This window comes from Narcine bancroftii, chromosome 3, assembly GCF_036971445.1.
Source record: "Narcine bancroftii isolate sNarBan1 chromosome 3, sNarBan1.hap1, whole genome shotgun sequence".
Lineage (NCBI taxonomy): Eukaryota > Metazoa > Chordata > Chondrichthyes > Torpediniformes > Narcinidae > Narcine > Narcine bancroftii.
The window spans coordinates 249,418,610-249,442,089 of record NC_091471.1 but is presented as its reverse complement, the minus strand read 5'-3'; the positions used below and the strand labels follow the sequence as shown (position 1 = coordinate 249,442,089).

The 23,480-nt window shown below is 47.3% G+C and overlaps 1 protein-coding gene across 6 annotated transcripts in view; it reads left to right on the top strand.

Moving 5' to 3' along the window:
* LOC138758512 (3',5'-cyclic-AMP phosphodiesterase 4B-like) overlaps positions 1–23,480 on the top strand; it is a 274,729-nt gene that overhangs the window by 234,882 nt on the left and 16,367 nt on the right. For 5 of the 6 annotated variants that reach the window (XM_069927510.1, XM_069927511.1, XM_069927509.1 and 2 more), the window contains 5 exons: positions 16,711–16,804; positions 18,071–18,252; positions 18,628–18,726; positions 20,618–20,782; positions 21,505–21,604. In XM_069927510.1, the coding sequence (XP_069783611.1) occupies positions 16,711–16,804; positions 18,071–18,252; positions 18,628–18,726; positions 20,618–20,782; positions 21,505–21,604 (640 nt within the window). Of the gene's footprint in view, positions 1–15,741; positions 15,842–16,710; positions 16,805–18,070; positions 18,253–18,627; positions 18,727–20,617; positions 20,783–21,504; positions 21,605–23,480 lie in introns of those variants that run through there. The other variant, XM_069927513.1, reaches the window with a different exon arrangement.

Sequence of the window (23,480 nt, the reverse complement as noted above, 5' to 3'; positions counted from 1 at the left end):
AGCAGTTGCGGAAAGGAAAAAGGAGAGTTTCAAGTCAAAGACCCTTACTCAGAACCAGGAAAAGAGAAAGGCAGGTTACTTTTACGCAGCAGAGAAGGGACAAGATGTCAGGACAAAGTGGGGCATGTTGGCAGAAAGAACAAGAAGAGGAAATAGAAATCAGAAGATGGTCGGAAAAAAGTAAAAGAACAGGAAGGGATGGCGGCGGGGGGTGGGGAGAGGTGGTTGGTGGTTGGGGGTGGTGGGGAGGTGGTGTATGTGCATTGTTGAAACTAGCAGGCAGATTGAGAGAGTAAATGTACCTTGCATAGAGGTTAAATTCCAAGAGCAAAGGCGACTGATGAACCTTTATAAGATGTGCTATGGCCATTACTAGTATAAAGACCTTCGTTTCTCGAGCACCTACCACAACTATTGGTTATCTCAACGCTTCACAGTCAATGACGCAACTTTATTTCGGAGAAACCCAAAGACTGCAGATGCTAGATTCTGAATTGTTTTTAAATTTAGACATACAGCCCTTCCAGCCCACGAGCCCATGCTGCCCAATTACACCCAATTAATCTACAACCCTGCATTTTTGAAGGGTGGGTGGAAACCGGAGCACCTAGAGGAAACCCTTGCAGGTCACAGGGAGAATGTACGAACTCCTCGGAACCGCGCCGGATTCAAACGTGGATCACTGGGGCTGCCATAATGAGGCGCTCACCCCTACGCTAACCTATGAGCAAATAATGAGCTGGTGGAGGGGCTCAACAGGCCAGGCAATGTTTTGGTCTGGGGGGGGGTGCCCTTGATCGAGACCCACCCTGCCTCTATGGCATTAAAGAGTCTCGACTGACCTGACTCTCTTGAGTTTCTCCAGCACCTCACTCTTTGCTCAAATATTTTTATCAGTCTAGTCACTGCTGTGATCCAGGCAAGATCCCAAATTGCACACATGAAGATCTCACAAGCAGCAAGGTATTAGAGATCAAATAATCAGCTAGTGACTTTGATTGAGAGACAAATATTGATAAAGTCTACAGGGAGATGGCAAGTTGTTCTTTGAAATATGGAAGACACACAACCAGACATTATTGAAGGTGGGATCCTGAGACGATGCCTTTACTTAAGAATGTGGATGAACAAAGGGGCCTTGGGGTCCAAATCTGTACATCCCTCAAGGTCGCTAGGATAGTTAAGAAGGCTTATGGGATGCTGGGCTTCATTAATAGAGGGATTGAGTTCAAAAGTTGAGAGATCATGTTTCAATTTTACAAATTTCTGGTATGACCACACTTCAAGTATCTGGTCACCTCATTATAGGAGGGATGTGGAAGCTATGGAGAGGGTGCAGAGGAGATTTACCAGGATGTGGCCTGGATTGGAAAATAAGTCTGTTGAGGCAAGGTTAGCAGAGCTGGGACTTTTCTCTTTGGAGCAAAGAAGGACAAGAGGAGACTTGATGGAGGCCTACAAGATTATGAGAGGCATAGATAGGGTGGACAGCCAGTACCTGTTTCCCAGGGCAGGATCAGCAAACACCAGAGGACATGTGTAAAAAGTTAAGGGAGGGAAGTTAAAGGGAGATATCAGGGTAAGTTTTTTTACGCAGAGAGTTGTGGGATGCCTTGCCAGGGATAGTGGTGGAGGCTGAAACATTAGGGGCATTTAAGAGACTCTTGGACAGGCATGTGGATGAAAGAAAAATAAAAGGTTACAGGACAGGATGGGTTTAGTACTTTTCTTACGGAATATATGAGTCGGCACAAAATCGAGGGTCGAAGGTCTTGTACTGTGCTCTATGTTGTATATTTTCAATATATTCAGCAGGTGAGGCTCTTAAACCCTTTTTGGTAGAGAATTCCAAAGATCTAGTTCTTTTTGATTGAGGTATATTCATTTTATCTCTGTAGTGAATTGCCAATCCTCTATTTTGTGGCTATGACCTCTGGGTAAAGATGCTTCGGCCAAGGAAAACATCATCTTATGTTTCTACCACATCAAACCCCACAAGAATTTTATATGGAGACATTAATCAGCTCAGCCTGTACCCCATCAAATCTGTCGCCCACATATCCTTCTGAGAGAGGGCGACCATAAGTATCTGAATTACCTATATACGTTCATATATTCATTGAACGTATGTTCTTCTTTTGGTAGAACTACACCTGGAGCAGTGTGTACAGTTTTGGGTGCATTATTTGAGAAAAGATGTTCTGATGTGGGAGAGGGTTTAGAAAAGATTTACTGAGCGATACCAGGAATGAAAGGGTTTGTGAATGAGGAACAATTGTCGGCTCTTGGACCGGACTCGTTGGAAAACAGAATGGGGGGGGGGACCTCATAGAAACATTTCAAATTCTGAAAAGCCTGAACAGAGTAGATGTGGCAAGGATGTTTCCCATCGTAGGGGATTCTCAGACAAGAGGGCACAACTTCAGGATAAAGGGTCGTTGATTTAAAACAGATGCAGAGATATTTCTTTAGTCAGAGGGTCGTGAATCTGTGGAACTTATTCCCACAGCCAGCTGTAGAGTCGAGGTTGTTGGGTGTATTTACAGGTATTTGATTAGTCAGGGCATCAAGGTTATGGGGAGAAAACCAGAGAGTGGGGCTTAGTGGGAAGATGGATCAGCTCATGTTTAGAATGGTGGAGCAGATTCGATGGGCCAACATGAACATAATATTTCCAGTGCCATCTCAATATAATTGAAGCAAGGCATCACCACACTGAGGTGGTATGGTCAGCATAATGGTTAGTGCAACGCTGTTGCAGTGCCAGCGACCAGGACCGGGGTTCGAATTCCGCGCTGTATGCAAGGAGTTTGTATGTTCTCTTCGTGTGTGTGTGGGTTTTCCTCTGGTTTCTTCCCACCATTCAAAAACGTACTGGGGGTTGTAGGTTAATTGGGTGTAATTGGGCAGCATGGGCTTGTGGGCTGAAAGGGCCAGTTACCATGCTGTATGTTTAAATTTGAACCCATTTTCTCTTGCAATAAAGATCAGCATGCAATTTGCTTTCCTAATTTCTTAATTCTCCATGTTAAGTACAAGGTCCCTCTGGACACCAACATCTTTCAGACGTTCACCATTTTAAAAAAAACACTTCTATTTCTTGGGTGACCTCCCATTTTTCGACTATGACCTTCTGCTATGTTCTTGGCACTTCACTTCACCCCTTCCACAAGCTTCTCACTTTGTGTTTCTTCCAAATTCCCTCACATAAAGAGATTTCCATGGAGGACAGATGAAACGATTCAGGGGTATTCTCACAATAATTTTGGGGACATCTATATCCTTGGCAATGTGTTAGAATCTCTGGGCCATAATCACTTGACGCAGTGGAAGGGCTCTTGGCATCTCAAGTCTCCAAGAGCAAGGGAAACCACAGCACAAATGTCAATGAAATAAGTCAGGCCTTGTGCTGAAATGCTCCAAATCTCCCCATTGATTCCCATCAGCACCACTTGTGACAGAGTCCGCAAGGTCTCCTCAGAAAGGGAGCAGAAGCAAGTCATTGTGAACGCCAGTGAATCCATCAGCTCTCCTCTTCCCATACCAACCTTCACTGAGTGTTACCTCTCCAGTCGGACCTGCCCTTCTTACTGTGCAACACGTCCTCAGTATTACTCATTGCTTATTCAGTGAGGATTCAGGGAAGCCCTCCAACATTATTGTGTTTCCTCAGTATTATCCCTCCAGTCGAGAAAGGGAAAGAGTAAAAGATTTTTTTTTCCAGGGAGAATAGAACAGGGTTGGGGGAGAGAAGGGAGAGTGAGAGAGAGTAAAGATGGTCATTGATAGGCAAAATGGGTCCGCTAGGGGCCCAGAGAAAGTTGGGGGGGTGGGGGAGGAAGAAAGGCAAGGAGGGATAAGTAAGAGAGGAAGGCAATGAGATTAAATTGGTTGTGCATCCAGAGGGGATTAATCTGCCGCCGGGAAATGCCTGGGATTGGCCCTTTTAATGAGCGTCCTCTGGAACTCCCTCTGATTGCTTGTCATTTTCAAAGGGGGTTTTAGGAAAGCGAGTCGGGGGTTACTCAAGTTCATCGGTGGCTTCAGTGCGAGCAGTGTGTGTGTTTGTGTGCTTGCATGAGTTGTCCCTAGTGTGGTGGTGCTGAAGCTGTACACATCCCCAACCCCTCCTCCTCCTTTACATCACAGACTGCAGCAAGGATACACAGGAACAGCTTGCAAGCTCTGTCTGTGCTGGGGATGACACAGGAGGCTGTAAACACTGTGCATTCCAGGCATCTGATAGAGAGAGAGAGGAGAGAGAGGAGAGAGAGGAGAGAGAGGAGAGAGAGGAGAGAGAGGAGAGAGAGGAGAGAGAGGAGAGAGAGGAGAGAGAGAGAGAGAGAGAGAGAGATCGAGGCCAGGCAGAAGTGAAGGACCTCAAGCTCTACAACTGATTATCATTAAGATTCAGGCACAGTGATTCCTGTGTCCTTACGGATTGGCTGAGAGTGGTACCCAAGACAGAGAGAGCGAGAGAGAGGCTCCATTTTACAGTGCCGTTCCCCTGGATTGAATGTGATAACCTTTGTGCTTCACCTTGCTGAATGCAGAGGATTTCCATGCTGCCAGTTATGAACACAACTGGTGGGGAAGACGTGTGCAGGAAAGCCTGATGCAGCCTCACTCCTCTCCTGCACACTGCAGCGTATGGTGGGGAGTCAAGGGCTGCACTGCAGGGAGACATCTTGTCACTGGCTGCTTGCTTTGGTCTGCCTCAGCCAGGACCTCCCGTGGCCTGCTCTTGCTACTTCAAGTGCCAGGCGTCCTCAGTGGCAAGGTGCCGGGAATTAGGACAGCATTCTGTCCCCAAGTTCAGGCCCTGGCTGCTGCAGACTGCCTCAGGCATCATGTCGGATAGATGTCCATCGCCTGAGGTCACTCCGGATTAAAGAGCACTGGATGAACTGGGAGCCCAGCTGCCTCGCTCGGACGTGGTTTCGGGAAGCCGGAAAACGAGTGCCCCGAACCCGTTGGTTCAGAATTCAAGGCCGGAGCGGGGTGCTCTCGGAGATTGGCTGGTGGTGTGGGTCCGTGCAGTTTGACAGAAGATGCCTCTCGTCGACTTTTTTTGTGAGACCTGCTCCAAGCCTTGGCTGGTAGCCTGGTGGGGTCAGGTAGGACTTTGGTTATTCTGGTCTTTCTAAGTTCCACCCACTGCTGTGGCCCCTGTCTTACCCTGGGCCAGTGGTCAACTTCCCTGGACTCTGATTGTAACATGCAACCTACTGTCTGTCAGGGGCTCCGAATGATGGGGTGAAACCCTCCTGTTTTGTTGGGTATTCATAATGGAGTATCGGTTTTGTTTGCATGTGGGGTAGGGGTCACTGCTGAGAGAAGGAACTCTCTTCTCTGTTGCCTGTTCCACTTCTGCCTGTGCTTCCCTCTTTAAGGTGGCACGGTTGGTATCGCAGTGAGCGCCATGCTGTTAGGAGTCTGTACATTCTCCCCGTGTCTGCCCCTCCAGAGGCTCTGGTTTCCTGCCACCGTTCAAAACATACAGGGGGTTGTGGGTCAATTGGGTTATAAATGGGCAGCACAGGCTCATAGGCCGAAAGGGCCTCTAACTGTGCTGCATTCTGAAATTTTAAAATTTAAAGCCTTAGAGGAGGCTGGAAGGGTGCAGAGACAGGAAGTGGGAACTGCGAGGGTGATGGTGGTCTATTGGAGGTAGCACACTCTGCCATCCAGCACCAGGCACCATCCTGCTTTTATTCCCTGGAGCGTAGGGAGATTTAATAGTGGTATATAAAATTATGAAGGGCATGGATAGTGTAAATGCAAGCAGGCTCCGTGCACTAAGGGTAGGTGAGAGGCAAACCAGAGGACATGGGTTAAGGGTGAAAGGGAAAAAGTTTGAGGGGGGACACTAGGAGCAACTTCTTCACACAGAGAGCGGTGGGGGCGTGGGACGAGCTACCAGCTGACGTGGTGAATGCAGGCTCAGTTTTAACATTGAAGAAATGTATGGACAGGTACATGATGGGAGGGGCTTGGTAGGATATGGACTGGGTGCGGATCAATGGGGCTAGGCAGAATAATAGTTCAGTACAGACTAGAAGGGCCTGTTTTCGGTGCTGTAATGTTTCATGGTTCTATAATTATATGATAGCCCGGAAAGGAGAGCTAGAAGGGAGCAGGAAAAGGCCTTGGCCAGTAGGATTAAGGAAACCCTAAGGCATTTTATGCATTTGAAGAACAGAAGGATGATGAGAGTAAAGGCAGGGCTACTAAAGGATAAAGGAAGGAATATGTTCCTGGAGGCAGAAGACGTAGGGGAGGTCCTAAATGAATACTTTATTTCAGTGTTCACGAAAGAGAGAGAGAGATCTTGGTCAATGTGAGGTTAATATGCAACAGGTCTATTTCTGTGCTGTAGTGTTCTCTGGTTCCAAAATGACCACAACAGGCTGGCCCTGTTGGCATGTGACCACTGGTCCTGGAGAGACCACTGCTCCTTCCCATTAATCAATCCCAGTCTGCTCCCACCATGGTTCCAGAGTGATTACAACCTTCTGAAATCCCCTGGGGTCTTTCCATGTGAAGGGTGCCATGTCAATGCAAATTGTTGGTCAAAGTGGAAGGGTGTTGTTGGTGGGACCCACGGTCCAACAGCATTCCAGTACTCGGTGGGTAGGCTGGTGGCCACTGTGGTGACCAGAAGCCAGGACATAGGGTAAGCATTAGCTTTCCATATTGTTGGGTAAGATCCTAGATTTACAAGAATATATTTAAAAACTACAAGTCAGTGATATTTAAAATTAGTTCCTTGCTTAATGTATCAACTGTCAGATTTGCAGGGATCTGTAATTTATTAGGAATTGATTGTGATGGAAATGACGTCCAGACAAAGGTCACAAGTCTCCAATTCATGGAAATCTAAATCCCCCTGGTGACAATGCTCTTTGAAACTTATTCCCTAGCCACAAACTTTCCCCAAGCCCCATTCGTTTCTTATTTTCGAGTATTTGAACTGATTTACTTTTAAGAATTCTGATTGAATTGCAGCAGAACAACGTTATCCCAATCATCCGGAAAATCCCTGTATTCCTGCTGGTTGCTCACCCTGGGTCAGTGGGAGCAGTTTCTCCCTGCCCACTCTTTCAAAGCCAGGAAAAGGAGAGACTTGAGACCCTGGTGTGATAGTAGGGTCGCGATACACCGCTGAAATGTACAAACCAGGAAACTGCGTTGCACTTAAAGTGGCACCAACCTTTTGACCTATTTCTCAGTCTAAAGCACTTGGTAGGTTAAGTCACATTGGTCAGTGCTGGATCACGGCCACAGCTGTGACAGGGTTCACTGCAACATTGCCCAGCTTGCTAGACCAAACCTAGAGGCTCATGCTGTCATCGGAATGTTCTGTATACACCCATTACATCTGCAGGTTCCTACAATGCCAAGTGATCCATCCCCTAGAAATCCATGCCAACCAAATCCATGTTTAATTTAGACATACAGCACGGTAACAGGCCCTTCTGGCCCACAAGCCCGTGCTGTCTAAATAAACCAATGAACCTACAACGGCGAACGTTTTTGGAAGGTGGGTGGAAACCAGAGCAGCCCATGGAAACCCATACAGAGAACATACAAGCAGACAGCACCAGATTTGATTCTTGGCCACTGGCACTGAAATGGAACGGCGCTAACTGTGCGGACTTGCAGGGAGCGGAGATGCAGCACTCCCGTGGGTTCCAGCTGCCCAGTCGACTGCTGTCGGCTCCATGCGGGCTTTGAATGGTTTTAATTGAAATCCCGCGACCGCAGGTCTGTACCCAAGGTGACCTCACCTATTAATCGGCAGCAGCTGCGAAGGGCTGCAGACAAAGCAGAGGACCGGAGCAGGGGACCAGAGGGCAGGAAGATCACGCCCCGTCTGAGGAGGGGAAATGGAGGAGACAGCCCGCGGGGATGGTGAGCACGGTGGCGGACCAGTGAGGGGGCTCTGCGGCTAAGGGACCAGTGCATGCGGCAGGGCTGCCGGCGACTCGAGGCGAGGAACCCGTGTAAGCTGTGGGCTGCTGGCAACGACCACTGTCAGGAGACTCGCACCGGGCTGCGGGCTGCTGGAGACTAGCTCTGACTGGCCGGAGGGGTACCAGCCGAGGGCGCTGAGGGGTCCCTGACTGCGTCACAGGTTCGGATCTGGAGCTCAGGTCGCCAGTGGTTTGTACTGGACTCTGGGGGCTGCAGAAGTGCTGAAGGTGAATCTACAGACACTCAGTAACTCTGGGGGGTCGGGGGTGTAGGCTCTCTTTGCTTCTCTCTCTCTGACTGTAAGTGGCGCTTAGGCAATTCCTGTTGGTGGCAAAAAGAAATTTTATTACCATGACAATAAATTGAATCTTGAACTCTCCCCCCACTTCTTCCCCCGACATCTTTCCCCCAGTGCTCTCACTCTCTCATCTCTCTTTTCCCACACCAGAATCAAAAATCAGTTCTCATCTCTTCTCTTATCCAATAAACAACTTCTGTTGATCTGGACTCCTCCTCCAGCCTTTAGTCTTTATTCTGACGCCTTCCTGTTCTTTGCTTGTTCCTTGAAGAAGGACTCAGTACCGAAACTGCATTTCTGTGCATCTTTACTGCAACCACAGCACCCGCAGCCTTTTGTGTTCCACTCCAAACTAAGGATGGACAACTCAACCCAGACCAAGCTTGTAGAATCCAACTTTGTCAAGACCAACCCAAGTTAATAAAGACCAACCCATTCACACCAGCTGAATCTGGCCAAGCCAGTTCCATAACACTGCCCTGACTGATTCTTGGCATCGAGCAAAGCTCCCCACTCAGGGTTTGGGCAACCAACCTTTCATCATTGCCAGCTCATGCCCAGTGAGCCGTGCGGGATCTCCTCTCACTGGGCCATCACATTTTGGTCTGACGATCCTATCACTGCAGTGCATTCTAACGTGCAGACTTGCAAATACTGCAAACTCAAAAACGTCTACAGGTGTACCGTGGAGAGCATTCTGGCTGATTGCATCACTGCCTGGTATGGAGGGGCCAACGCTCAGGTCAAGAAAAAAAAACTCCAGAGGGTAGTTAACTCAGCCTGCGACATCGTGGGCACCAGACTTGACTCCATCGAGAACATCTGCATGAGGCGGTGTCTTAAAAAAGCAGCCTCCATCCTCGAAGACCCCCACCGCCACCCAGGCCATGACCTCTCCGCTCTGCTACCATTGGGGAAAAGGTACAGGAGCCTGAAGACAAGCAGTCAGCGGCACAAGGACAGTTTCTTCCCCACTGCCATCAGATTCCAAATAATCAATGAAGCACGGACACTGCCTTACCTTGAGTTTTTCTTGCACTATTTACTTATTTATTTTGTACGGTGCTTTATATAAATGTTTGCACTGTGTTGCCACAAAACAATGAATTTTGTGACGTGTTCATGACAATAAGTTCTGATTCTGGACCCAACCCAGGCAGCCCCTTATCCAGAAGTGCATCCTCTGATCACAAAGCTGCATCTTAGCTTTAACCTTGACACAAGATAAGCACCAAGATTTTAAAATGCAAAATCTTCCCAAGTATCCTTTCACAAAAATATTTTTGTACTTTTGAAGGATTGAGGAGTGAGGTGTCACCATGGCAACGTCTTCATCTGAGGAGTGACACTAGATTAGTACCTTCTCATTTGTTGGGTCCAAATCGGAGGGAATTTAAACGTGAGGTGATTAATTTTGAGAGGCCAGATAAAGGACGTACGTATTCAGTAAATTGTAAGGCCTCAGGGAGTGTTGATGCACAAGGGAGCCTGGTTCATTCTTGGGGTGTGCCCATAGATCTCTGAAAGTGGCAGTAAAGGTGGGGAAGATGGCATATGATAGATTGCTTCTGTGATTTCCCCACTGTGCACTGAGCCTGTGGAGCAGCTGACAGGTACAATGTAGAGTGCACATTCATGCACTCAGCTGTGAAAACAGCTGAGCAAGGACAACGGCGAGCACAAGCTTAGAGACGTGGACATGCGCGTGTACTCACACACACACGGACACATACACACAAAGACAAAGACAAACACACAGACACACGCACACACACATACATACACACACACATACACACGTGGCTCTGAAAGCTCAGTGGTTAGCGCAAGGTCTTGTAAACTAGGGACGCAAGATCATTCCTCACTGAAGCCTCATTTCTGTGAGGGACGAAGTGGCAACTTAGTCTTCCTTATGGTAGACAGAAGTTAAAGAATTTCATTTATGTTACATTCTAAATGTAGTATCACATGACAATAATGGAACCTTTACCTTTACACAAACACACATACATACACACAAAAACACGCAAAAACGTATGCACAAAGTCACACGAACACACAACAGACCAAAAATAATCCCTATTCCTTGCTTCTTCCTTTGTTGTCAGCCTTTCTGTTCAAATTGCTAACCCATTTAACTTGCTGTCACTTTCTCTGGGGTATTACTGACGTAAAACAAGTTTTTTTAAGATCCGTTTTGTGTATTTGAAAAACATAATTCAGCAGGCAGTCCTTCATTCTATTTGGATATTCCCTGTATTTTCCACTGGGGAATGGGAGGTTTATTGCATGCTCAGTGTGGGAGAGAGAAAGCTGGACCAAGGAGAGGGGCTGGATCTGGTGACTGAGAGAGTTAGTCAGGATTGGACAGAGAGCAGAGAGATTTCATGAGCTGTATTAACTCTCCGTGTTCCTTGATTCAGTGTTTCCCAGTGATCCCATCACTTCCCCAAGTGTCTCAACTCTTTTGTTAGTAATCAGACCATAAGATATAAGAGCAAAAGTTGGCCCCCATCGGCCCATCGAGTTTGCGCCACCATTCTAATCATGTGCTGATCCATCCTCCCACTCAGTGCCACTCCCCGCCTTTCTCCCTGCAGCCCTTGATGCCCTGACTCATCAAATACCTGTCAATCTCTGCCTTAAATACACCCAACGGCCTTGCCTCCACAGCCGCCTGTGGCAACAAGTTCCATAGAGTCATGACCCTCTGGCTAAAGAAAATTTTCCGCATCTCTGTTTTAAATTGATGCCCTTTTATCCTGAAGTTGTGCCCTCTTGTCCCAGACTCCCCGACAACGGGAAACATTCTTGCCACGTCTACTCTGCTTTAAACCTCTCAATGTTTGAAATATCTGTATGAGGCCTCCCCTTATCCTTCTGTATTCCAACAAGTACAGTCCAAAAGCTGACAATTATTCCTCATTCACTAACCCTTGCATTCCTGGTATCATTCTAGTAAGTCTCTGAACCATAAACACTGCATCACTGAGGAAGCTTTGAATTCATTTTTGGCTTAATTCTGCACCCCTCTGTCCACTGTACCGCTCCCCAAGCCTTTGGCATTTTCAGCCAAGGCTGTCCCTGTCCACACGGACTTGCACTGGCTGCCTGGCCCAATCTTCTGAGGTTAAATCCTCAGCAAAGCCCATCCCAATTGCCACAGCCGCCAGAATCTCCTACCCCTGTTTGACGTTTTGCATCACCTCGTGTGTGATCCTGTCTCATTTCACATTGAATGATAGTTCCTGTCCCCCCTCCCCACCATCCCCCCACCACCTCTTCCACGGGCCCAGCTCCAAGGGACTTTCCGGTATCCTGTGAAGGTTACAAATGAACCCAACCTCGCTCTTGTTGATGGACAGTGTTAAACAGGAGAGTCTGTGATTTTAGTGCAATACACAATCTTGCTGAAGAAACTCAGCGGGTCACGCAGCATCTAAAGCATTGGTTTTCAAACTTTTTAATTCCAATCACAGACCACCTTAAGTAATCTCTATATCATAGGTGCTTTGATTAGTAAGGGATTACTTAAGGTAGTTTGCAAGTGGAAAGAAAAAGTTTGAAAACTACTGTTTTAATTGTCCCTAATGGACTCGTTATGTGCACGGTTTCCAAAACAAAATAGGCCAATGACAATTTTTCTCAAGCAAAATATTTCAGTAACAATTGGGTCTGGAGTAGTGATTCTCAACTTTCCCTTCCCACTCACATCCCACTATAAGCCATCCCTTACTAATCACAGAGCACCGATGGCATAGGGATTACTGAAGGTGGAAAGTAAAGGGTTGAGAACCACTGGTCAGTAGGAAGTAAAGAGTTTCAGGCCCAAGTCCTTCATCAATTTACGAGCCAAAAAAATGGCAGATGTGTACATAAAAAGGTGGGGAGGTGCATTTCAGATAAGGGATACTTGACCTGCATTTGGTGCTGTGCCTCCAATTTGAGGGTAACCTCAGTTTGGTAGTGCATGGCCACTGGGAGTGAATGCAGATTCACAAGTCAAGTGTTGCTTCACATGGAGGGAGGGAGGGGGAGGAGCTTTGGCTAACAGGAGGTCACAGAGGGGTATATGGGTGAGAGAAGGGAAAAGTAGCTGAGAACAGGGAGGGGGGGTAGCTCTCTAAAGGGAGAGGGAAGGGGAGGGGAACTGGAGGAGAGATGGGGAAAGAGAGGGGGAAGGGTTTAATGGAAAGCCGATGTAAATTCTTTTTATTTGGAGAGTGCTCAGATGGAATACCGACCGGTCGAGTAACCTTAATCCGAAATGCTCCAAAATCTGAAACCTTTTGAGGGCCGATGTGACGCCACAAGAGGGCGGCAGTTTGTTACCATCCATTTGTCACTGCCAGACCTACTTGCATTATGCTCTGTGTTTTGGCATCCTGCAAACTTCTAGTATCCTTTGTAACCAGAGATCAAGCTTTTTTTTGGTAATTACAAAACATTATTCACATTATTAAACACATTATTCCAAAATCAGAAACTTCTGGTCCCGTGCATTTCAGATAAGAGGTACTCGGCCTGTATTTGGTGCTGTGCCTCCATCTTGAGGGTAGCTTCAGTTTGGCAGTGCACGGCCACTGGGAGTGAATGCAGATTCACAATAGAAGTGTTGCTTTACGTGGAAGCAGGAGTGCTGCCCAAGCACCTCATGGGGCGGCTCCAGACACCTCATGGGGCTGCTCTGAGCACCTCCTTGTCGCCATTTTTTTGGTGAGCTCCTGCACCTAAAAAAAATAATTAGCACTCCACCGTGGCACGGAAGGACCGTTCAGGGCCTCGAATAGTGGTGAGGACTCATGGGTAGCATTTTCTGTAGTCACAGGGGCAAGTAACTGAGGGGCACAATTTGTGGGAAGGGACGGGGGAGAAGGGAGTCCCGGAGGGAGTGGTCCCTGCGGAAATCTGGAGAGGGGAGGACGGGGGGAAAGATGTGGTGGAATCCCGTTGTAAGTGGCGGAAACTGCAGAGTTCTGGATGTGTTGAAGGCTAGTGGGGCTGGAAGCCATGGTGCCCCATCAATCCATCAGCGCCAAGACGAGATGTGGTCATCGCATGGGCGAGGGTCGAGCTCATTCATTGAAGTTGCATTGTTTTGGCACGAGGATGTGGGACCATTCGTGGAGAAACCCTGGAGAAGCTGGGAGTGTTCTCCCTGGAGAAGAGATGATTAAGGAAAGACTGAATAGAGGCATTCAGGGAGGGTGGGACAGTTAGCGCAACGCTATTACAGCACCAGAGACCCGGGTTCAAATCCGACGCTGTCTGTAAGGAGTTCGTATGATCTCCCCGTGTCTGCGTGGGTTTCCTCCAGGTGCTCCAGTTTCCTCCCACCCTTCAAAATATATGGGGGTTAAAGGTTAATTGGGGTATTTGGGCGGCACAGGGTCATGGGCCGGAAAGGCCTGTTACTCTGCTAATGTCTAAAAAATGTAAATTAGAAAAATAAACCAAGTGAAACTGTTTCAGTGATGGGGGCTGGTGACTAAAGGTCATGGATGTAAGACAATTGGAAGAAGGACCAATGAGTTGTAATCTGGAATGTGTTTTCTGCGAGTATGCTAGAAGCAGATTTGATGGGAATTTCTGATTGGATAAATAATGGAAGAAGAACCATTGGGAGGAGATGTACTGGTGTCAGCACGATCTGCCATCACCCATCATTGCAGTCCTGCCCAGGTGGAACGGCAGGCCCCTGCCTCAGTGAAACGGGAAGTTTGCTGATGTCATTGTCTGGAAAAAGAACACATTTAGTGAAGCCAAGCTCGGCCTGGGGGACAATACATCGGGGGTGCTGACGACCTCCGAGAACTCGGCAGCGCTGCTCCCCGGATGGGCCCAACAGGCAAGTTGCCATGTTCTACAATTGCGACAATAATTTCCACTTTGGCTCGGTTTTCTGTCGGTGTTGCCGCAGTTCAGGGAAGGCAGGAGGACTCGGGAACGGCCCTGGAAGCACATGCCCCCTGAGAAATGCTTCTAAAATACTCCAGAGGTCCCACCACCTGCAAATACACAGGCAAGAAGTGGGATGTGAAGGGTTCAGCTGGAAACTGGGTGGAGCCTGTTGGATCAGATTCATGTTCCTCTTTTTCCCACAGACTTTTATAACTGACGCAAATTCTAAGTTTATTCCCAGATGGAAATTGTTATTTCTATGGCTTACTGCATTCCCTGAAAGCAAAATGTTGGCAGAAATACCAGCTAGTTGCTGCCAGCGTGTGTCAGTTTAAACGATCACCACATCCAGTACCGGGTGGGACTTCACACAGAGGATCACTGGAGAGCTGTTTCCCCTGGCCTGTCACCTGCCTCCTGAACCTAATCATCTTCAGGGGCTTTGGGAAATGTCATCCAGAGATCAGTCACCACCCACCCCCCCCCACCCCCACCCTTCTCTCCCTACAGATAACTTACTGCCCACAGTCCAGTCCCTCCCCCTGCAGATTTACACCTTATACAAGCTCTCCCACCCTCTCCAGAAGATGAAAGAGGATCTGTAGGGAGGGGAGGAACGGGAGGGGGGCAATGATAGATCTCTGGTGAACATTTCCCAATGTCCCTGAAAATGAGGGCAGGTGACAGGTCAGGGGGAACAGCTCTTCAGTGATCTTCTGGGTGAAGTTCCAACCGGCACTGGATGTGGTTATCATTTAAGCCGACACATGGTGGACGTCCCTCTGTCCTCAGCAGATCCACCTTGTTCAAGTTATGCACCTCCTCACTGTAAATCCATTTCCCATGGATTAATCTTAGGTGAATTATTACCCCATGGATTAATCATTCAGGTTAATTCTTTCCCCACAGAATATTCCCTGCTCCCACAGTCTGCCTCCATGGATATGGACAAAGATGTGAGAATATGGAATCATGATTTCTTGGATGTACTGAGCTGCAGTGATGCTGTCCTTCTGAGAGGGCAGTACATCTCAGTATTCTGCCTCTAGCAGTACACTCCTTCAGTACTGCCCCTCCAACAGTGAGGCACTCGCTCAGTACTGCCCCTCCCACAGTGCGGCACTTCCTCAGTACTGGCCCTCCCACAGTGCGGCACTCCCTCAGTACTGCCCCTCCCACAATGTGGCACTTCCTCAGTAGTGCTCAAGCAGCAAGTTACTATGCTCACAGAGTTAATTCACTTCTTCCCAAAGGATCATTGCCTGGGATAGCCTCCAACTGTCAATGTAAAGCCCTGGGATCTGGCTGGAGATCATGGGCAGGAATTGCTGTAGACATTAATGGGTTTGCACTCCAAGAGTCAGATTTCCAAGAGGGTTGGTGAATTAGTGGCTCATTTCCTGTTAGTGACCCTCCGTAGTTCTCTGAATTCTGCAAGTACAGGAAACAATAGTTCGAGGAAGGGCTCTGGATTTACTTCAGTATTTAATGCACCCGAAAGCAGTTTCTCACAGTCAGTGTGAGTTGTTGGTCTTCGCCCATTGCTGCCGTACATTATCTGGCACTGCACTGTAGGCACCTTGTTTCACCTAGAACAGGAGTCGGGCACTTCCAATGGCCACCATGCTGGAGTATCTGCTCTCAGTCTCCTGGACTTGCATGGAGGTGAGGGCTGATTGTCGGGGAGTGTGTCGGGAGTTAGGTTGAGGAAAGATGAACAGATTCAGCTCCGCAGGCAACAGAAAGATCCTTCAATGAGAAAATCAAGAAAATATAAGGCAAAGCCAGAGGTATTGTTCAGAGGGGGAGCTGTAGTGGTGAGGGAATATTCAGAATAATCTACACCAGAAGGTTGTGACGGCTAAATAATTATTTAAAGTAATATCTGAAAGAACAGTGGATTTAAGATGATAGGGAGGCTTGGGCTAGAACAGACATGAAGGGCCGAGTGGCCTTTTTCTGCTCCTGTTTTCCCTCTGTAGGGTTGCTTGTTTATGTCCCTTTGTCTGTTCCTGTGATCAGTGGCTGCTGTTTTCTGCCTGGACTGTGATGGCTGAGCTGGTCATTCCCTGATGTGCCCCCAACGAGGTGGCATAGTTTACAGAACTAGCAATCGGGATTGGACCAGGGTTTGAGTCCCGTGGTGTCTGTAAGGAGTTTGTACGTTCTCCCCGTGTCTGCGTGGGTTTTCCTTGGGTGCTCCGGTTTCATCCCCCCCATTGTGTGTAAATTGGGCGGCATGGACTTATGGGCTGTTACTGTGCTGTATGTCTAAATTAAAAGGACCTTGGAGCCTGGGGTCAATTCTGCCCGGTCAGGCACTCAGAACCTCGCGGTACAGCGGGTGAGGTTTGGGACAAGCGGAACTGGCTCATTGTTGCCCAGAGGCTGTAGAACAGCCCCCACAACTCCAGGCTCCATCAGTTACAGAAACCACAGACTGTTCCAGGATGCAGGGTTGGGGGCTTTTAGGACATAGGCAGGTGAAGAGACGGGGAGGGTCGGACTTACTCCTATTCCTTTCTCGTCCACAGTTTAAGAGGATGCTGAACCGGGAGCTGACACACCTCTCGGAAATGAGCCGCTCTGGGAACCAAGTCTCCGAATACATTGCCAGCACTTTTCTTGGTGAGTGTGGAGCCCCCCCCCTCCCCCCCCCCAGGAGACCAACAGGGAGAGTGCACTGGGGAGATTGGGAGGGGGAGCCGACACTAGAGAGACCATTTGCTCTGTTTTTCAGAGTTTTGATCCTTTCGTGCAGGATAGGTGCTCGCCTTTCATCCTGCTCACCTCCATATCTACTCATCGGGTTCGACATTTCCATCATCTGAAATAAGGCCCCACCACTCACTATCTTCCCCTCCTCAGCCTTCCATGAGGACCACTCTCTTTCAGTGACTTGCTGGTCTGCCCACCCCTCCCTATCCACCTGTAAACACTTGTTCCGACACCTCCTCCCTCCCCTAGTTTTAGGAATCTAAACAGCCCATCTAGGTGAATGCATCATGTGCACTTCCTCCAAACTGGTCTATTGCATTTGGTGCTGCCAATCCTGTATTCCCCTCATCAGCAAGGCCAAGGATAGACAAGGCAACTGGCTTTCAGAGCCACGCACCTTGTCAGCAGTGGCCTTTGTGAGTGATGCGCCATTTCAACACCCCTTCCTTGACCTTCTCAGAGGATGGCCCCATACAACCTTGAGGAACGAAACCTTGTTACATTTTAAAAAATTTTAAGGGCAGCACGGTTGGCGCCGCAGTTAGTGCAGCACCTTTACAGCGCCAGCAATCGGGAGTGGTGTGTGTGTGTGTGTGTGTGTGTGTAAGTTCTTCTCCAGGGAATCCGGTTTCCTTCCACCATTCAAAAAAAACATGCCCGGGACTAGGTTAATGGGGTGTAAATTGTGTAGCATGGACTCGTAGGGCAAAACTAAATAAAATTTAGACATAAAGCGCGGTAACAGGCCCTTTTGGCCCATGAGCCCGTGCCGCCTAATTGACCTATGGTCAATTTTTGAATGGTGGGAGGAAACTGGAGCACCTGGGGAATGCCCATGAGGACATGGGGAAAACGAACAAACTCCTAACAGACAGCATATGATTTTCCCAATCACTGGCGCTGTACCGACGTTGCACTAACTCTGCCATCCTGAATAGCTTACAACACAACAGTAAGGTATTCCTCACCTTCCCATCACTCTCTCTTTACCCCCGGTCCTCCTATGCTTGTTCCAGTTCCCCTCCCCGGTTTCCCAACACCCAGTTTCTTCTTCTGCCCTCTCCTAGTTCCATTCGCCCACTGCCCATTTATATCACCCACCAATTGTTCCCCTCCATCTGATGCTATCTGCCCTTCTCCTCTCCCTCAAACACATCCTGCCCGCTCCACTTTCAGATAAACAGAATGAAGTGGAGATCCCCCCACCCACTCCAAAGGAGCGGGAGAAGAAATCAAAACAGCCTATGTGTCAGATCAGCGGTGTGAAGAAACTGACCCACAGCTCGAACCTCAGCGTCACCAACTCCTCGATCCCCAGATTCGGCGTGAAGACCCAGCAGGAAGAGGCACTGACCAAGGTAACACATCACCTGTGCTCAGCCCAGTGCCACATGGACCCCCGTGGTGAGTGAGCGAGCTCCCTGCAAACATCCAGGGGAAGTGGCTGGTCCTCGTTGGTACTGGTGCCCCTGAGCAGAGGAAGGTTACACCCCTGTTTCTGCTGACTGATCTGAGCCAGAAGCTGGGCAGGAGTCCGCCATCTCCTTCACCAAGTCACAGTTCAGTGGCTTCTGCTACAAAATGCACAGCTGGCAGTTGTATGGACCTCGTGTGAGGGCAGAGGGTGGGGGCTGGGAACAGACAATGAGGAAGAGGGTCAGGCATGGGTGGGAGAATGGATTAATAATGGCCTGTGTGAGTACGTTCAATAAGTTATTGCCTGTTTTTCTCAGGAACTGGATGACTTGAACAAATGGGGCCTTAACATTTTCCGGGTATCTGAATTCTCCAACAATAGGCCACTCAGCTGCATCATGTACGCTATATTCCAGGTACGGACTCGATCGTTCTCATTGTCCCCCTCTATTCATGAGGTGATCACTTTCTGAATTACTGTACACAGCTGCTGCTCTTTTAGGGTAAAGTTGATTCAGTGGTCAAATGCATAGAATTAACATAGAAAATTACAGCACAGTACAGGCCCTTTGGCGTATAATGTGGTTCTGTATATTACAGAAGCCTAATAGCCTGAAAATGCCTAGGATTGTCTGATCATGGAAGCTAAGCAGGCTCAGGCCTGGTCAGTACTTGGAGGGGAAACCGTCTAGGAACACCAGGTGCTGTAGGTTTCTGTGAGGGGGGCTGGACAAAGTGCTGACTCTCTGTCTGCCTTATGGTGGACAAAAGTTATACGCTACATCCTAAATGTAATATTACGTTCCAATAATGGAACCTTCACCTGTATATTCCTACCTAAAAAAAAAACCCTCCCTACCTCATTCTTTCATCTGCCTAAGAGTCTCATAAATACCCCTAATGTTTCAACCTTCACCACCATCCCCGGCGAGGGATTCCAGTCGCCCATAACCTTACCCTTATGTCTCCCCTGAACTTCCCTCCCTTAACTTTGTACACATGTCCTCTGGTGTCTGTTACTCCCACCTTGGGAAAAAAGGTGCTGGCTGCCCAGCTTATCTATGCCTCTTGTAGACCCCTATTAAATCACTTCTCATTCTTCCTCGCACCAAAGAGAAAAGCTAACTTTGCCTCATAAGGCATATTTTCAAATCTTGGTAAATCTCCTCTGCACCCTCTCCATAGCTTCCACATCCTTCCTGTAATGGGACGACCAGAACTGAACACAATATTCTCAGTGTGATCTCACCAGTGTTTTATAGAGCTGAAACATCACCTCACAGTTCCTGAATTCAGTCCCTCGACTAATAAAGCCCAGCACACCATAGGCTTTCGTAACTATCTTAACAACAGGAAGAGGAGGAGGGGGAGGGGTCTAATATTATTCTCACTGTTTATTCAAGATAGGGGCTGTTCAGAATTATAATGTATTTATAAATTTATAAAACCCCTGCTATCTGGAATTCAAGCAGTCGACAAGAAAATCGAGGAAAATTAAGTTTAAAAGCTTAATTAAGTAAAAAAGTAAATATCCAGCAGTGGAGAGCCTTGGTCAGGGCTTTGCTCGTAACAGTGATGGCATCGCCCAGAATGAAGAGTTGGTTGATGCTGCTCGCCATTGGGGTGACTCTCTTAAAGTGTCTCCTTATCCCTGCTCAATAAGAGTCACCCCAGTGAGAGGCTTTATCTGTAAATATGTGGGCAGAGGCTGGGTTAATTATCTCTAATATTGCTCATCTTTCAGGGCTTTGTGGAGGGGGGAGGAACCTGCAGATACAGGAATGGTTAAATGTTTTCAAAGAATGTGACTAAATAAAGTAAAATGCTTTAAGGTTTATTTATTAATGAAAGTGAAGTTTGTTCAATGTAAGTAGAGTAGAGTATTTTTGATTTCTAAATTGTTTATTCTTAATGTAGGTGTGTTAGTTAGGTATTGTAAGAGTAAGTCTCAAGTAACTGGAAAATACACTTATCCAGGTGTTTTACAGTATATAATGCAGCACATTGTGTATCATTGTTCATTGAACCAGTTTGAAGGAGGAAGCTCTTCTTCCAGGGGGGTAAATAGCTGGAATGCACGGCTTGAATCTGACCATCCCTCAGTGTCCACAGATGCTGCTTAACCTGCTGAGTTTCTCTACTGGTTTTTTTTTCTCCAGGTTCCTGAATCAGAATTTATTGTCATGGACAGCATCTGTGTCTCCTTGAGATACTGCTTAGAGTCACTGTGCATCTCGGGAGAGAGTGGCTCTCTAGGTACCTGCAACTGGTCACCATTGATTCAGGGCTGTTCTACGTTTATTTCAGGAGAGAGATTTGTTGAAGACCTTCAGGATCCCGGTCGACACGTTCCTCACGTACATCATGACATTGGAGGACCATTACCACGCCGACGTAGCATATCACAACAGCCTGCACGCGGCTGACGTGATCCAGTCCACACATGTGCTGCTGTCCACCCCAGCCCTCGATGTAAGTACCTCCACCGCCCCAACTCCCGAACGGGGAATGCACTCTGCAGCAGGTGAAGGAGGCAGTGATGCCTCGTGGCCCTTTTCTGGAATGAGAATAATTGCCCATCTGACCAGGTCAGATCATAAGATATTAGAATGGTTACAGCAGCAAAGAAGGCCATTTGACCCATTGAGTGCTTACTGGCTCTTTGTAAGATCAGTTCAACCAAATCCACATAATCATTGCCCAGCATTCCCCTTTCAGACACTTACCCTGGTACAGTAGAAGTCTGAAAATCCGGACTACTAGGGGATTGGGTCGGTGCAGGTTTTCGGATTTTCCGGATTCAAGGACAGTACTTTTAAAATTCGTATTTAAGGAGCATGTAAATTTTGACAGTTTATTCATTAGTATTTATTAAAATGAGCAGATTATCAAAACGAACATATTTAAAGAAAAATAAAGTCAACACTTGACAAAAAGCATTGCCGCTTTGCATCTGTGGCGCTTACGCATGTAAACGCCCACTGGATTTTGAAAATTTGAAAATCAGGTGGTCCGGATTTCTGGCATCTAGATTTTTGGGCTTCTACTGCATTTCCACTGCAATCCACGCCAGACCCAATCCATCGCAGACTCCAGCTGGTGCTCCCACTGGCCCTGAACTTGCTTGAGCTTACCTTTCCAGCCAGTTGCAGGTCGCAGAGTGTCTGACGACCCCTCTCCACCATCTATTACAGGCTGTTTTCACTGACCTGGAAACCCTCGCTGCATTGTTTGCCGCTGCCATTCATGATGTGGACCACCCAGGAGTTTCCAATCAGTTCCTCATCAACACCAGTGAGTAATGGATCTGGAAATGAGAGTGGCTTTCATCTGTCTACGGTTTATGGGTATTCAGTCCCATCCACAGATGCTGTGGGAAGGTGGAGAGGCCGCCGAGCGATGAAATGTGGTTCCATGCGAGTTCCTGTGCCCTAGATTATTGCCCCAATTGTCTAGACCAATGGTTTTCAAACTTTTTCTTTCCACTCACATACCACCACAAGCAATCTCTATGCTCTGTGATTAGTAAGGGATTACTAAAGGTGGTATGTGAGTGGAAAGAACAAGTTTGAAAACCACTGTCTTAATCGAACCTAATTGATTCATTATGTGCACAGATTAATTACTCCAATTTTTCACAAGCAAAATATTTCAGTAACAATTGGGTCTGGAGCAGTGATTCTCAGCCATTTATCCCCCACTCACATCTCACCTTCGGTAATCCCCTCACTAATCACAGAGCACTGACGGCACAGGGGTTACTGAAAGTGGGATGTGAGTGGCAGGAAAAAGTTTGAAAACCACTGATCCAGATTAGCAGAGCTGCTGGGAACACTCTGCAGGTCAGACAGCATCTGTGAAAGAGTCCTGCGATCTGAAACGTTACTGTTTCCCTTTCACAGGTGCAGCCTGACCTGATGAGTGTTTCCAGAATTTTGTCTTTATTTCAGATTTTAAGCATCTGCAATTCTGAAAAATGTTCCCCGCCAAGATTTGTCGTTCATTTACACTGGGTGCACTAGGTGACAGATGAAAGGAAGCCCTCTCCATTCATTTATCCCTGATGATCGGCCTGATCCTTGCAGCAACTAGAGTTACTGTCTCCTTTTATGGTCATGAGGAAACACAGTACACTCCTGTATTACAGAATCATCCACTTCATGATTTTTCATAACGTGAACCCCGACAAAAATCGACAGAACTTGTTTCTTTCGCTTTTTGTGTCTGTTTCATTATTTTTATTTCTCACGTTAAACAGCACAGTTAGTGTAGCGGTTATCACAATGCTGTTACAGCGCTGGCGACCCGGGTTTAGATCTGGCACTGTCTGTTTGTACGCACTCCTTGTGTCTGCGTGTGTTTCCTTTGGGTGCTCTGGTTTCCTTCCCACTGTTCAAAACGTACCGGGTGTTAGTTGGGTGTAATTGAGCAGCACACACTCGTGGGCCGAAAGGGCCTGTTACCGTGCTCTAAATATAAATTTAAAAAAATAAAATCTAAATTAAATTAAATTAAAATTTAATAAATTTGTAAAAGCAATTTTTATTCTGTATCTCATATTCTATAAGATTGAATTGCCATTACCCAAACTGCTGTTACGCAGGCCTACAATCAACGTCAATGGTTTTCAAACTGCCCCCTTAAACTCACAGACCAGTTTAAGTAATCCCTATGCCATCAGTGGTCTGTGATTAGTAAGGGATTGCTTTAGGTGGTCTGTGAGTGGGAAAAGTTTGAAAAGCACTGTTTTAATTGTCCCTAATTGACTCGTTTTGTGAGCGGTTTCAGAACTCCAAAGGAAATGGGCCAATGACAATTTTTCTCCAGCAAAATATTTCAGTCACAATTGGGTCAAGAGCAGTGGTTCTCAATCTTCCCTTCCCACTCACAGACCCCTTACTAATCACAGAGCACCAATGGCATAAGGATTACTTAAGGTGGTCTGTGAGTGGAAAGAAAAAGTTTGAAAACCACTGGTCTAAATTTAAAAAAAATTAAATGTAAATTAAATTAAGAATTAACAATTTAAGAAATTACAATTTTTTAAAAAGCAATTTTTATTTTGTATTCCATAAGATTGAATTTCTGTTACCCAAACTCCTGTTATGCAGGGGCTCACTCCTGCAGGAAGTGGTCAGGAGACACCACCCTGCGCTTCAGTGAAATGTGT